General features: G+C 41.1%; 1 protein-coding gene across 3 annotated transcripts in view; it reads right to left on the bottom strand.

The window, feature by feature from the left end:
* Window positions 1-13,376, bottom strand: part of dpysl3 (dihydropyrimidinase like 3) — a 40,831-nt gene that overhangs the window by 21,281 nt on the left and 6,174 nt on the right. For 2 of the 3 annotated variants that reach the window (XM_069145988.1, XM_069145989.1), the window contains exon 2: window positions 198-286. In XM_069145988.1, coding sequence (XP_069002089.1) covers window positions 198-286 — 89 coding nt within the window. Of the gene's footprint in view, window positions 1-197; window positions 287-11,733; window positions 11,923-13,376 lie in introns of those variants that run through there. The other variant, XM_069145990.1, reaches the window with a different exon arrangement.

The raw sequence follows: 13,376 nt of genomic DNA, 5'->3' as shown, positions 1-13,376 counted from the left end.
TTTCCCCAAAAGTTTGTAATTTATACAGCAGCCACACAGGAAAGAAGCTTTTAAATATGAAGAAGAGGGAAGAGGTGAGATACTAATAAACCTCCACAGAAAATGGATGACGAGGCCTTGATGAGGGTGAGTGAAGAGATGAAAGCCAAAGGGAAGAAGTGGGAGCAGAGCAGAAATGAGGGCAGTGGAGGACTTACTTAATGAGGCCATCCTCCATGTAGATATCAGCCTGGAAGGATTGGTCATCATTCACAATCCTCCCGCCTTTGATCAGAAGCCTGTCGCTCTGTAGAGAAAAGATTGGAGAACGGGAGGGACAAGAAGGGGGCATGAGAAAAAAATATTAGGATTCAATGCAATAAAGAGTTTGTTCGGCAAAATCTTCAAGTACATATACACGAGAGGAACATTTACTGTCCGAGGACATGTCTGTACTATATTTAGAACTTGACAATGCTTCTGTATGTCTCTGTAGTTAGATTATGCCCTTCTCTTTACACCCGGAGGAAATGAACAATGTTTCATTCATTAATTCTTGGCTGGGGAAGAGACGGCCATGTTTGTCACTCTTTTCCCATGAACAAACATCACACGCAGTTTAGTTATGGACCACCCTGTAGATCTGACTGCCCAGCAAAACAACACAGGAACTCACCCTTCCAAATATCTACCTCAAACAAACAGGTCATGAGATGAAAATCCATATCTGGATCAGATGAAGTTACACAAAAATAGCGCATAGATGTATACACAGACATGCCTTTAGCTCATTCGGGTGATTGACAGTTTGCTGCTGGAGGCAGAGCTGAAGCTGCTTTTAGGGATTGATCATGGATTAACATGTGAGCCACGTTAATCCAGATTTTATTATGCAACAATACTAAAGGTGGATGTTATTTTTCAACCTATGCACTTATCCAACAGACAAAATGCATCATAAATAATAAGTTATTGATCATTTTATCAGGCGGGATATTTTCAATGTACATGAGAAAATAACAATCCTGATCACTGAGTGTGATTCAGATGTTCCAAGGTGAAAACTCCAAAGCAACTTCGCATCTGAAGATCTCTTCAACATTACATATTGTGATGTGCGCCGATCTGGGCGTTGCCATGACGCCACACAGTCAGACATCAGAAATTTGCTGCTGCCACTGCACCACAGGCTTACTCTAGCAGGCAGTTGTCATGGTAACAGGTTGACTACAGGGAGAGTGACTAGAGAGGCGGGTAGACGGGGGGGGGGGGGGGGGTGCCTGGATTTGCCGATGTGTTGGATGGCTGGTTGAGTGTATACAACTTGCTGTAGAGCAGGGTGGAGGGCTGCGGGGATGGGTGGAGTTGTTAGTTGGCAGATGGTCAGCTGTGCAGCTGGTTGGCTGATTTATGGGCAAACTGTTCATCTAAACTGTTGCTTAATCCTCTGACCACAGGAATATATAACAATAAGTCATGCGAGGAAAGTGTGACATTTGATATAGCCCACAAACTTATTCCGGCATAATTTTGGCATTCATTATATTATTTAAGTCATTTATCAAGCCAAAAATGTTAAGTACTTTCTTATATCAGCTTCTTAAATGAAAAAATGCATCAATTCTCATGGCATTAAAGTTGAATTATTTTATGTTTAGCGCTGTTTTAGGATAAAATAAGTGACCTGAAGACGTCACCTTCGGTTCTGGAAACATTTCTGGGACACTGTTCTCCTTTTGTATTGTTTTATATACACTAAATGACAGATGTATTAACTGATAATGAAAAGACTGATACGTTGCAGCCCATAGTATTTAACTTCTGTGTGGGTAGAGAGCAACTTTCTTTTGAAAAATGTATAATATTAGGTTGTTTCGTAAAGCCTCCTTTATACATCTGCACTCTGTAGAATGGCCATTGAATAGTCAGTTGTTTACCCGGTTATAAGAGACAAACTTCCATATTTCACCATCAGCACATATGTGCAGTGATTTACACCCCTGGCTCTGGACCCAGAGTTTCATCACTGTAAGATACTGTCGCCATTCATTCACACATCCAAAAAAAGGAAAAAGTAGAAAATGGTTTTGTATGTTGCATAAGTGATACACGCATAATATCTGCTGAGATCATAAGCACACACAGTGTGGGTATTCTTGTGTCTGCGTTGTGTGTATGTGGTGGTGATGGTGATGGAGCACAGTGAAACGGAGCCCAGAGTCTTGCCAAGCAACCACACCCTGAAGCAACACATTACAGCACATAGTCTTCAGCAGCTGGAACACCACAGCAGCATAAGATCATAATGGAAACCATCGCCCTGAAAACATCGCTCAGTAGCTCAGTGACAATTCTCTCCAAGTTAGAGCTCTGTTCAAATCCAAAATCCTGTACTATCTACTATCTACTATCTAGGGCTGCAACTAACGAATATTTTCTGTGTGCTGAAAATTAATATTCTGGATTGTCAATTAATATTTTCAGTCAATTGTTAAGAAAAAGGCCAAACAAATGAGAGGATTTCTGTCTATTCTCTGTTTTGCATCATTGTAAGCTATTCTCTGACATTCAAATGATCCACTAATGACAAGCAGAATCTATGATGTAGACAACTTGCAGCTCGAATACAGTCATAATGGAGGACAGCTCTGGAATACAGACCTGTTCTCATCAACTGCATCTGGGGAGCAGAGTTTTTTTTTTTTAATCTGATTTATAATACTGCAGTGAGATGTGGTGCCGGCATGCATGGCTGCCTTACGGAAGTGCTTAACTCTCTCTTTCCCACACACACATCCACCTTTTCAATTTCTGCCCAATGGCTGATATCAGTATGCAAGAGACCACACTCACATTTAACAATCAATACATTTCCATTTCCGTTACAATCCATTATCTTCCCATTGCTGGGTTGCTCAGTATTGCATTTGATTTTAAGTGCAAAGCAAGATGTTAAAATGCTTAACGTTCGCAAGTCAAATCACCAATTACAAATCTAATGGTACAGATCATTTGATTGGCAGTAAACATGTCTAAACTGAATAAGAATTTCAAAAACATGTGACTGTAAATACGAGTCGTAGCAATGCAGAATATGTGACCAAACTGCCAAGCCATTTTAACGACACGTAATCTGAAATTAATCCGAGTTTTTCATTGACATTTCATCACACTTCATAAATCTAAACGCACACTCAACATTTATTGTGGCTTTCTCGCAGAATCTCTGACAAACAGTCACATTCAGCAGGGCTTCTGTCATTCGACCACAAACAGCAAACATGCACATATTATCTTTAGACATGTATCAAGTGACATCATGCCGTCTCCAAATGTTGCCACAGTTATGTCACAGTCAATGTGTGCCTGAATACTGTTTATAAGACCACACAAAATGGTCCTGTAAGTAGGCATATTGCAGGTCTACACTGTAGCCAATCATGTCAACGGGAAGCTCTCTCATCAACTTGGTTCATAAAGTTGTTGCAGCTTTTCACTTTAATATTTTTCCTCCCGATGTAACACGACTCTTGTGGCTTTGCAGTAGTGACATTGCTTCAGTTAAACCGTCTGTGCTATTATGTGGTCATTGGAATAAAAGTAGCCATTTGTTACAAGATTAACGAGACAGTCACATCCACATAATGAACACATATCACAGTAGTAAGGCTGTTTGAGTTTCTGCTGCAGCCCCGGCTTTGACCAGGACTATTAAATGGCGTTCAGCCGAGTCCTGAGTCTGAGATCGAACTGCATGACCATTCAAGATGGTAGACTCAGTTAAGTACTAATGGTAGACTTTGATCTAATGAAGTCTTGATACAAAACAAGAGTAACAACTGTGTATTAAAGTATTATAGCGCTGTTATTACAATGCATATGCACCTCCTAATTGTTTAGTAGTATTGCCTGTATTTACTCATGTTTGACTGCAGATACTTCAGACTTGTGGTTGTATTATCTCACATTTGTTGTGGAAAATATATACATTTCTTTTAAACTAGGATCTAGTAACATAAGAACACAAAGATGGATATTCGTTTAAAATAGAGAAAAAAAAACACTACTGTGTGCTAGATCAGGATTTTAACTTGGGGTTCCAATATTTACACATGACATCAGTGATAATATTGATCCTGATTTGCTCTGAGCGACCTTCCGGGGTCATTGACCATGTCCTCATTTGTCAGTCATGCCACTATTCCAGCACCCACATTGTGGAAGGGAAAAATATATGGATTAACTGTAGATAACAGTTACTGTACTGTATAGGAGCGATAAAGCTGATTCTGCTCTCTGACCTCGACAGTTAATGTCTTTTGTTCTTTTGCTTTTTTTTCTTAAAACAAAGTTTTGGGTCAAGCAGAAATATTTTCAACTTTTTTTGCTCATCTCCATTTGTTGCAACAATAGCAAATGTGTGTCTAATTGAGCTCACTTGTGTCTTTCCATTGACCTTGTATACAACGCACTCATAAAAATCACTTCCAGATGACCTTATCCCTCCTAAAGGGTAAGAAAACATGTTACTGCGCTGTTAAATTAAAAGATGGTTACATATGGTGCATTTGACTTTGCTGTTACTGGCTTATAAACACAAAATGGTATTTTTGAGGCACCAAAACAAACATCTAATCTATTTATATATCTAATTCAAAAGCGATAAAATGACATTTCATTGACAAATGTTTCAAAACCTTTCATTAGGACTCGAGCACCGATGATGCGAAAGCCCTATTGTTCTTCAAAGAATTATTATTCTGCGTTATTATTATTTTCCGTAAACAACTGCATTTTTGGAGGCTTTATCATATTCAAAAACTCCTGGCAAAAAATGTCGTATTTTAGTGGGCGTGGCCAAATGACTCGCTAGCGCCCCCTAAACAGATGCCCGGGCGGCTACATTTACTTACATGCACAAAGTTCGGTGGACATGTGTATCACAGATGTACAAAAAAGTTCCATTGCACCATTACGTCACCTCAACAGGAAGTGCGCCATTTCGAATTTAGTCGCCATTGTTGGCGATTCACACATGTTGTACTTTAACAAACTCCTCATACAGATTTTGTCAAACTGACTTGAAATTTAGTCTGTGCACTCTTAACATGTTTGGGATTAAAAGTTATCAAAATAATTTGTTTTCGGTGATCTGTGTGCCCGTGGCGTGGCGGCCAAAAAGTGACCCAAAAGTCATACTATGGCATCCAAAAAGTGACCCAAAAATTACTTTTGGGTCACTTTTTGCAATAGTCTGACTTTTTTTTCATAATTTGGACAACATGCTATAGTATGATTTTTTTTTTTTTTTAAGTCATGACAAAGGAGGGACTGGAACCCCAAACCTTCTAGCTGAGAGGCAACAGTGCTAACCACTGCACCACCAATCCTCTCAGGAGATAGTCTGTATTGTGACAAATCTTTGGCTCTGCAACCTACAACTCCACCTTCCACAAATATTCATTCAAATGCGACCAAAATTGATGCAGACATTCTTTGGATAGTAGATATACGTGTTTCCAAGGGGGTCTGCAGTGATATTAAATATCTTCCTGTAATGTGTAGTGTATGCAAAACTTTTTCAATTTCTCCAAACGTTTCAACTTCACTAAAAGTTGAATCACCATCAACAGGCCAAAGTGGAACAAATTCCACTAATAACCATTAATAGCAACCTTGGTGAAGTAGAATCGTTTGCCTGTTGAGTTAACCAGAATGTCGGTTGAGTCACTGGAAAGCTGAGTGAACTCTGTGAAACACTTTCTCCACCGCGACTCGTTCTCCAGCGCTGAAGATAGTCCAGCGGTCTACGACGCCGCTTCAGACTTGCTCAAGGTAAGCCACACGATTCACGGAGGGCGAGTCCCTCTAAGGGTAAGCCACAAGGTTTCGGGTTTGTAAATGCAGTCATACTAATACCAAACCAAAAGTCAACAACAAAACAAAAATCTAACACAAAACAAAAACTCAAGTAAAAATCAATTAAAAAAAAAATAAAGGGTGTGTCTTAATCTTCTTTTATCTACTTTATCCCTCAAAATCCCATTAATGCATTTTAATGCTGTAGTATGACTTGTCATGTCATTTCAGAAAAAGCTCAAACTCCAAAAAGTCATACTATAGCATGTTGTCAAAAAATTGACCCAAAAGTCATTTTTGTATATAATATATAGTATAGCCGGGGCGATGCAGCCAAGTTTGATGTTTCGCCATGACACAGGAAGTTGATGTTCAAGGTCAAACGATGCTCCATACCTCACAAAACTTTGCACACGCGTCAGGTACCAACTTTCATGCGTTTTTGAAGATGTTAAAGCCGCCAAAAAAAGGCCATTTTTTAAAAAAGAAGAATAAGGAACGAGATCGATAAAAAAAAATTTAAAACTGCACGCGGGAATATGCGGGCCCTCGCATGCTGCGAGTCGGGGAGCCGGCGGCCCCGACCCGCTGGATCCCCGACGTGCAGCATGAGAGGGCCCGCATATCAATGCTTGCAGTTTTAATTTGACAAAAATTTGAAGGGAAATGCAGCACTGACACAGCTTCAATGTGTTTTTTTTTTTTTGTGAGGTTTTGTTTTTTTAGAAGGGTTTTCCGGCTAGTAAATTCTATACTACGTATCTTTGGGTAAAGAATGTTAACATATCTGTTGCCAGACTTACAGTATGTGCTCTTTCCAATGTGTGTGCATGCGTGACTGAGACCTATTCTCCATGCTTTGGCACTGGAGGATTCAGCTGTCTTAGTTGCCAAAATTAGGACAGTTGGAGGAGGATTAGTTTTACCACAAACATGCAAACATCACAACTGTCTCAAGTCGGCCTCACAATATTATAGAGGGGCCTGTCCCAATATTCTGACATCAAACCGATTAAAAGCCCAGGTCTCTCATTAAACCAAGAAATCTGCATAATTTAGCAATAAACCAAGAAATCTGCATAATTTAGCAATGTGTGCTTCAACCTCGTTCACTGATGTATTTTAAGGTTTGAAGTTGTTTATAAGAACTTTTTACCTGCCTGAGCTGCAACGTTTCAGTAGTTCTGACAATCAAATCTGTTTTATTTTTGGCAACAAAGTGGAATAAAGTTCAGGTCGGAAAAAATATCTCATCTTTCAACTCTTAACAAAAACAAAACGCTAAAAATAAAGCGCATTTCATCGCACAGGAAGCTGTCATTTTCTGCTACACAGGCCAGCAGTAATCAAAAATAGCCGGCAGGATGTTGTTCTTGTACTACTACGCTGATATCCACTGACAACTTTTTTCCACTTTCACCAGACTGGAGGGAGAAGCGCTCATAAACTGGGATGTAAATTACTAATTGCCACTCCGCGGAGGTTAATGAGAGGGAAAGGTCCTGGAAAACTCAGCGACTACAAAGGAGGTCAAAGGGGATGAGAGGATATTAGAGGAGACCTCCATTAGCTGCGACCGAGACCCTTGTGTGGGTGGAGGGAGCGGACGGGAGGCAGGCGCAGACCAGTGGAAGAGGGAAGTCATCTTGAAAGCTGCACCAGTGCCTCTGCCGCAGCCCTGTTGCTTAGCAATCAAAAAAATATTTACTCTTTACCCAAAACTGCACGGGATTTTTTTTCACATTCTGGAAAAGTGAAAACAATGAGACTTATCCATCTAAATTAATTGTGGAGGCTCCTGCCAGACGCGGTCATAGAGAGATCCCGCTTGTCTGGAATGTTGATCTTAGTGATAGGCTGGAGTAGTGTAACTGTGTAACCATGGTGATGAGAAAAAACAACAATCTGGATCTGATTGGGCCAAGCATGTTGCATTATAAACTTTCTCAGTTTAGAAGTGTGTGTGTGTGTGTGTGTGTGTGTGTGTGTGTGTGTGTGTGTGTGTGTGTGTGTGTGTGAGTGAGTGAGTGTGAGTGACGGAATCAAAGTGTGTGTCAAATCACATCCCCACACGACAAAACCCAACCGGGGCTGTATTTTCCTGCCGTTGCAACTGTATGTCCGTTGCCATGGTGAGTCGCACTGCAACGTCTGGGTGGCCATGGGGTATTTTGTTTGCACTCCAGCCCACTTTGCTGCAGCCTACGTGGTGATGATATGGTCTGGTGGAGCCCCGTTTTATGGCACGTCAACAGGGGGAACGGGTTTAATTTTCCCGGGCAGAGCTGCAGTCTGCTGGGGCCGTTTCTTGCCCGCAGATGCTCGTTCCAGCTGGAGGGGATTACTGATGACATGTACCAGCCTGGAACAACACTGAGGGTACTGTGAGAAGGTATGAGGGAAGGGAAGAACCACACCTAGAAAGCTGACAGAGCCACTCTGGCAGGGAGCAGATGTATGAAAACAGCTGGAATAGAGCAGGCAGGCGTTGAAACGAAGTCTGGGAGGGGAGGAGGGTTAAAAAAAAAAAAACAGGTATTGTACTTAACCCTCCCACCCCCCTTTAGGTTTACAGTGTTTGTCTCAAAGATTAAATCATCCAAAAATATTAAGACTGCAGGCAAAAGTAGCCCAAATCACTTTTTTTTCCCCCTCATTTATTATTAAAATGTTTTTTTTCACTACAGTCTGAACATTTCAAATCACATGAAATTCAATCTTTACAATTTGGATCTAAATCAGATACAGGTCTGTTTTTTTTTTTTTTTGCAATGCAGCCCCAGTCTGAACAGTCATATTGGAGTTATTGAACTTTTAAAGGTCTTGTGGAAAGGCTATTGTAGATGTAGTTAAAAATAACCTTTGGCATCCAGAAATTTTTTTATGAAATCCGTTTCAGTAAAGCTACTCGCATCTTGATCTAACCACTCCTGGCTCCACTTGCTCCACTTTTGCTCCACAAAAAGCCATAATTAGTACAAATGTTGGCTCTTTTTCTCCTTACCGCCGTTATCATCCGCTCTCAAAGTTAAAGTTGGTGGCTTCCACTGCGTATCTAGCCTGGTGTCACCTGACCCACATTCACTGTGTGAATATATAGGTCTGCCACGTCGTATTGGGAATCACTTCCATTCTGATCCTAATGGGCGTAGATCTCAAGTTAATTTTGAAACTACTGGAGCAGCCTTTAACTAATTGGCATTGGCCACACCATGCGCCGAAACTATCACCACTGCAACAAAATTTTGAATAAAAAGCTTTACTTTAACTTCATTACAAAACAAGGACAAAATACCTCATTCATCCATGGCCAATAGAAAAATAAACCGAAGCATTTAACGCTCCTTTCGACAGGGTGACAATTTGTGTGCAACCACCGAAACTAAATACTGCTTAGAAATAAAGTCCATTTTATGACACTAAGGGTAAGGTTTGGTTATGGGCTTAGGCACAAAAACAACTTGGTTAAGAGGGAGAGCATGATTTTTGGTCACTGCTTTGCTCATGTTAGGGGGTCTTCGTCACTGTGGTTACAGCAATATCAGTGTGAGTAAGTAAGGTTTGGGAACAATTGTCATCATGTTTTTAACACAAAAAAAAGTAATCTGGAAACAAACAGCGATCTCCTATGATTAGTCCAATTTTTTGTTGACCCATCCATCCACCCAGACCTCCTTCCTTGACTGACTTTTGACACAAATAGATTTTGGGACACTTGCAGAAAAAATGTATACTGCAAGTCTTTCTGGGAAGACAGTGTAGACAAATAGATGTTTTTTTTTTCCATATGTAATCTTTACCATATAAGAGCATTTGCCAATACCGTCAGTAAACACAGGTGTCGCCAAATCACCAAAGAACTGAACCTTACAGATGACAACTTCAGTCTGTTGAGACCAAACACTGATTAAACTTGTGAAGTAAAATAAGTCCCATGTGAACTGAATGAAGCCACTTTATATCTGCTCTCGGTCTGCGACATCAATGCGATTCTTTGTACTGTGGTAGCAGCTATCAGTCTGTGTTAACACGCTGGTTACAACCAGACAGAGCTCGTCTCAACTGCCAATTGAAAGATTTAAGTTTAGAGAGGAAACAGATCTCATCTTATTTTAGTAGGTGTAATGCTCTGTTTGGTGATCTCTGCTGTAGCATCACCTGCTGATTATGTCTGTGAAAATGTGTATTTTGACGCAAAAACCTCTGTTGGTTTTTACATCCCAAAATTGTAAAAGAAGGTTAAAGAAAAAACACACACCTATCCTTTTTACGAGGGGTTCTCATACTCGCCCATTTTAGCACATTACAGTATAGAGATATGCCCTACTTTAATGACAGCTAATAGCCTGTGCTCAGAACACAGATGCAGAATACAAGACCTACACAAGCCAGAGTACCCATCTTCCCCAAATCACCCCCGTAGTGTCAAATCAGCTGAGGAGATGAGACAAAGGCCGTGTCACCCACAGCCGAGCAACACACCCCCTGACTGCAGCCGGAGCTGCAACAATGAGAACAGGAAGGCAGGCATGTCAGACTCTCTCTCTCTCACTCACACACACACACACACACACACACACACACACACCCAGACAGAAGGAGAGGGAGTGGGAGAGGTTTCTCTGCAGTTGTAACACACACTAGCACCCAGCTGGCTCGCAGTGGAACACCAGCCTGCCCCGAATTCAACCCCCACCCTCGGTGCTCTGACAGGAGACTGAATCTTTCTCTTTCTCCTTCTCATGATGCAAGAATACCATTTCAAGGCCGGCCGGCTTATCACAGCTCATCACAAATGGGCGTGTATCACCCCCTCCTCCCCCCCCCCTCCTCCTCCTCTCTTTCCCCCTTCTCCCTCTCTACTCTGAGCTGCACCAGCATGCAACACAAGCCATCGCTGTAGTCTGCAGGGGGGGACCATTTCATCCTTAATATCCGAATAAATAGGGTTCTTATTTCATTAACTATCAACTGATGTACAACAAATGCAAAATGATTTTACGCTAATCACTTTTGTACACTCATTTAACAATAGACACAGGACAATAAAATGTTTTTTTTTTTTATTTTTTTAAAGGATACTTTTAATATATGCCACTTAAAAGATGCATCAAAATGGAAAGAAAGAGTTGAGAATTGAAAATGTAACCAACATCCCTGCTCATCATCCTTCCATGTGAGGGATCAGGTAGGCCGCAATCATCTCCACAAGGGTTGAACATATTCTCATCAAAATGGATAAAACATGACTTGAATTGCTTCATGCACATTTTTTTTATTCCTTTTTAAAACAACTGACTCATCCCGGGTTTTTTTTTTGTGCCAAATTTAAGGGAAATTTTGAGAAAACTAAAATTTTAAAACTACCTTAATGCAATATTATTAGAATTTGCTGATAAAGTGCATTTCAAAATGATCCTTCGGCATTATAGGGTCACCATAAAGTCACAGTTATACACTAGCACAACAGCAGAAGTCCCTGCAGAAACATTAGCCTTCTGAAAAAAAATTCTTTTCTTTTCTTTTTTTTCCTCCCTTTTTTTTTTTTTCTTTTATGGGCGAGCCGGCTCGCCACACGGCATGGATCCCCTCAACAAAGGAGATGCAGGACACCTTTAAGAAAACGCCTTATCTCGCTGCCTGGCTGTCACTATGGCAGCCAGTCATGCCATTTCATTGTGCGCATTTTTTCCAGCGGCTTCCCGCAGTCAAGTCTGACAATAAAAAAAAAAGAGCATTTCCAAGCGGAGCTGACGGTGGATGTGTATTTTATGTTAAATCGCCGAGGCTCTGAGAAACGGCAGCGCAAAACATTAAAACCTTATGCTGTGATTTACAACAGCACGCATCAAAGTTCCTGCAGCCAGTGAAGCATAAATAACTACATTTACTCACCGTGATCTTTGGGATGTTCTTTTTTCCTTGATAAGACATTTTTTTTTTTTTGTCCGGTTCCACCTTTCAAACCAAGCTTTCAAAAACGATATTCCCTCTTTACGGATGCTGCAGCGGCCCTAGCCTGGATGGGAGCTTTCAAGTAATGGTCGCCCCTCTCTGTCAGTGCGATGTGCAGTGCCTCGCAGAGTGCTGTAGGAGCGTCTATGGTCCAGTCACCCGGCCCCTCCCTTAACAGGCTCAATTGGAGAGACGCGGTGTAACAATCTTTCCCCTAGAGGGCGCAGCGGAGCAGCTGGTGAACAAGCATGAAGCCTCCATTTAGCATCCAGTTGTCGGAATTACAGAGCTGTCACACATTTCTTGCATATAACGTCGTACACTTGCATACACTCTATCTCCAATATTTAACCATATCTGATGTGTCCACGTTTTTTTTTATTGCTTTACCAAACAACTGCAAGCGGATCTGAAGCGGTTGGTTTAAAAGCCAAGTGCATTGATTGCTGGAGTCACCGGGGAGGTCAATTGATCAGAGAATAGAAGGCCGGAAATGACTGATTGATTAGAAGAGAATTGGCAGCACTATGTGCTTGAAACAAAACAACGCAGGGTAGAAATCACTATGACTATATCGGTGGTCATCAATGAATCCTCATAATTAACATTACGTAAATGATTTACCTTTTTGCATTACTGTTCACCATACAGGCACATACTAGATATACCGATTTATAAAACCTGCTAAATAAAAAGTCACAATCAAAGAAAATATCGTATAATTTGAAGTTTAAACAGGAGTCTTAATCTATCCAAAATAAGATGATGTAGTTAGATAAAATGCACACAAATGAGATGACGTGTTCGTTCTAGTTTCATAGCCTATTTATGTACATGAAGCTTTACTAAATATTGACAACACATTTTGGTGTTTTGTTTTTGTGAATACAGAGGAACAAAATGGTGGAGCAGCTGTCACAGAGCCTGTCCACCACATTACACACCCCACATGTCCACCGACCACGACCCCCCCCACCCACACACCCACACCCACACACACACACACACACACACAGGCTCTACCTTTCTCTCTGCATGTCCCCACCCAGCCATGTGTCTCTATTGTTTGAACCTAAAGTGGATTCCCCCTCCCTGCCCCCCGCCTCCACCAGTCAGTTTCCTCCCCCACCTTCCCCTCCTCAGCACTAATGCAGCCCGTAATGAGATTCTGAGACTTACATGAATGATGAGAGCAGGCACGTGACGAAGGGTGTGTATTTCTGCGTGTTCGTGAGTGCACTACTAACATCAGAATGTTTTCATGTTGTTTTTTTTTGTGGAGGAAAAGCAGCTTCACAATGTAATGTTAGAATGTCTTATTAATCTAGTTTTAGTCATAAGAGTTAGCAATAAATATTTTTGCAAACTACTGAAAACACAAATTTGACATATTGGAACAAGATCCGCTTTAAGAATATAAATTCTTGAATATAAATGAATAGTCATTTTCCTCCTGTCTTGGCTACAAGAAGACAACAGCTCCATGCTGACAGGTCATTTCATGGCAGTGGAGCAGAAAGGCAGTATCTCAGCATTCCCAGGCCACGGAGAGTGCATCAACAACTTACTCTTAAGTGTGCAGG

Source organism: Embiotoca jacksoni, unplaced genomic scaffold (assembly GCF_022577435.1).
Source record: "Embiotoca jacksoni isolate LCO1_2020_lvr unplaced genomic scaffold, fEmbJac1.0.p SCAF_13, whole genome shotgun sequence".
NCBI classification, from domain to species: domain Eukaryota; kingdom Metazoa; phylum Chordata; class Actinopteri; family Embiotocidae; genus Embiotoca; species Embiotoca jacksoni.
The sequence above is the reverse complement of the archived record's forward strand: the minus strand, read 5'-3'. Positions and strand labels throughout refer to the sequence as shown.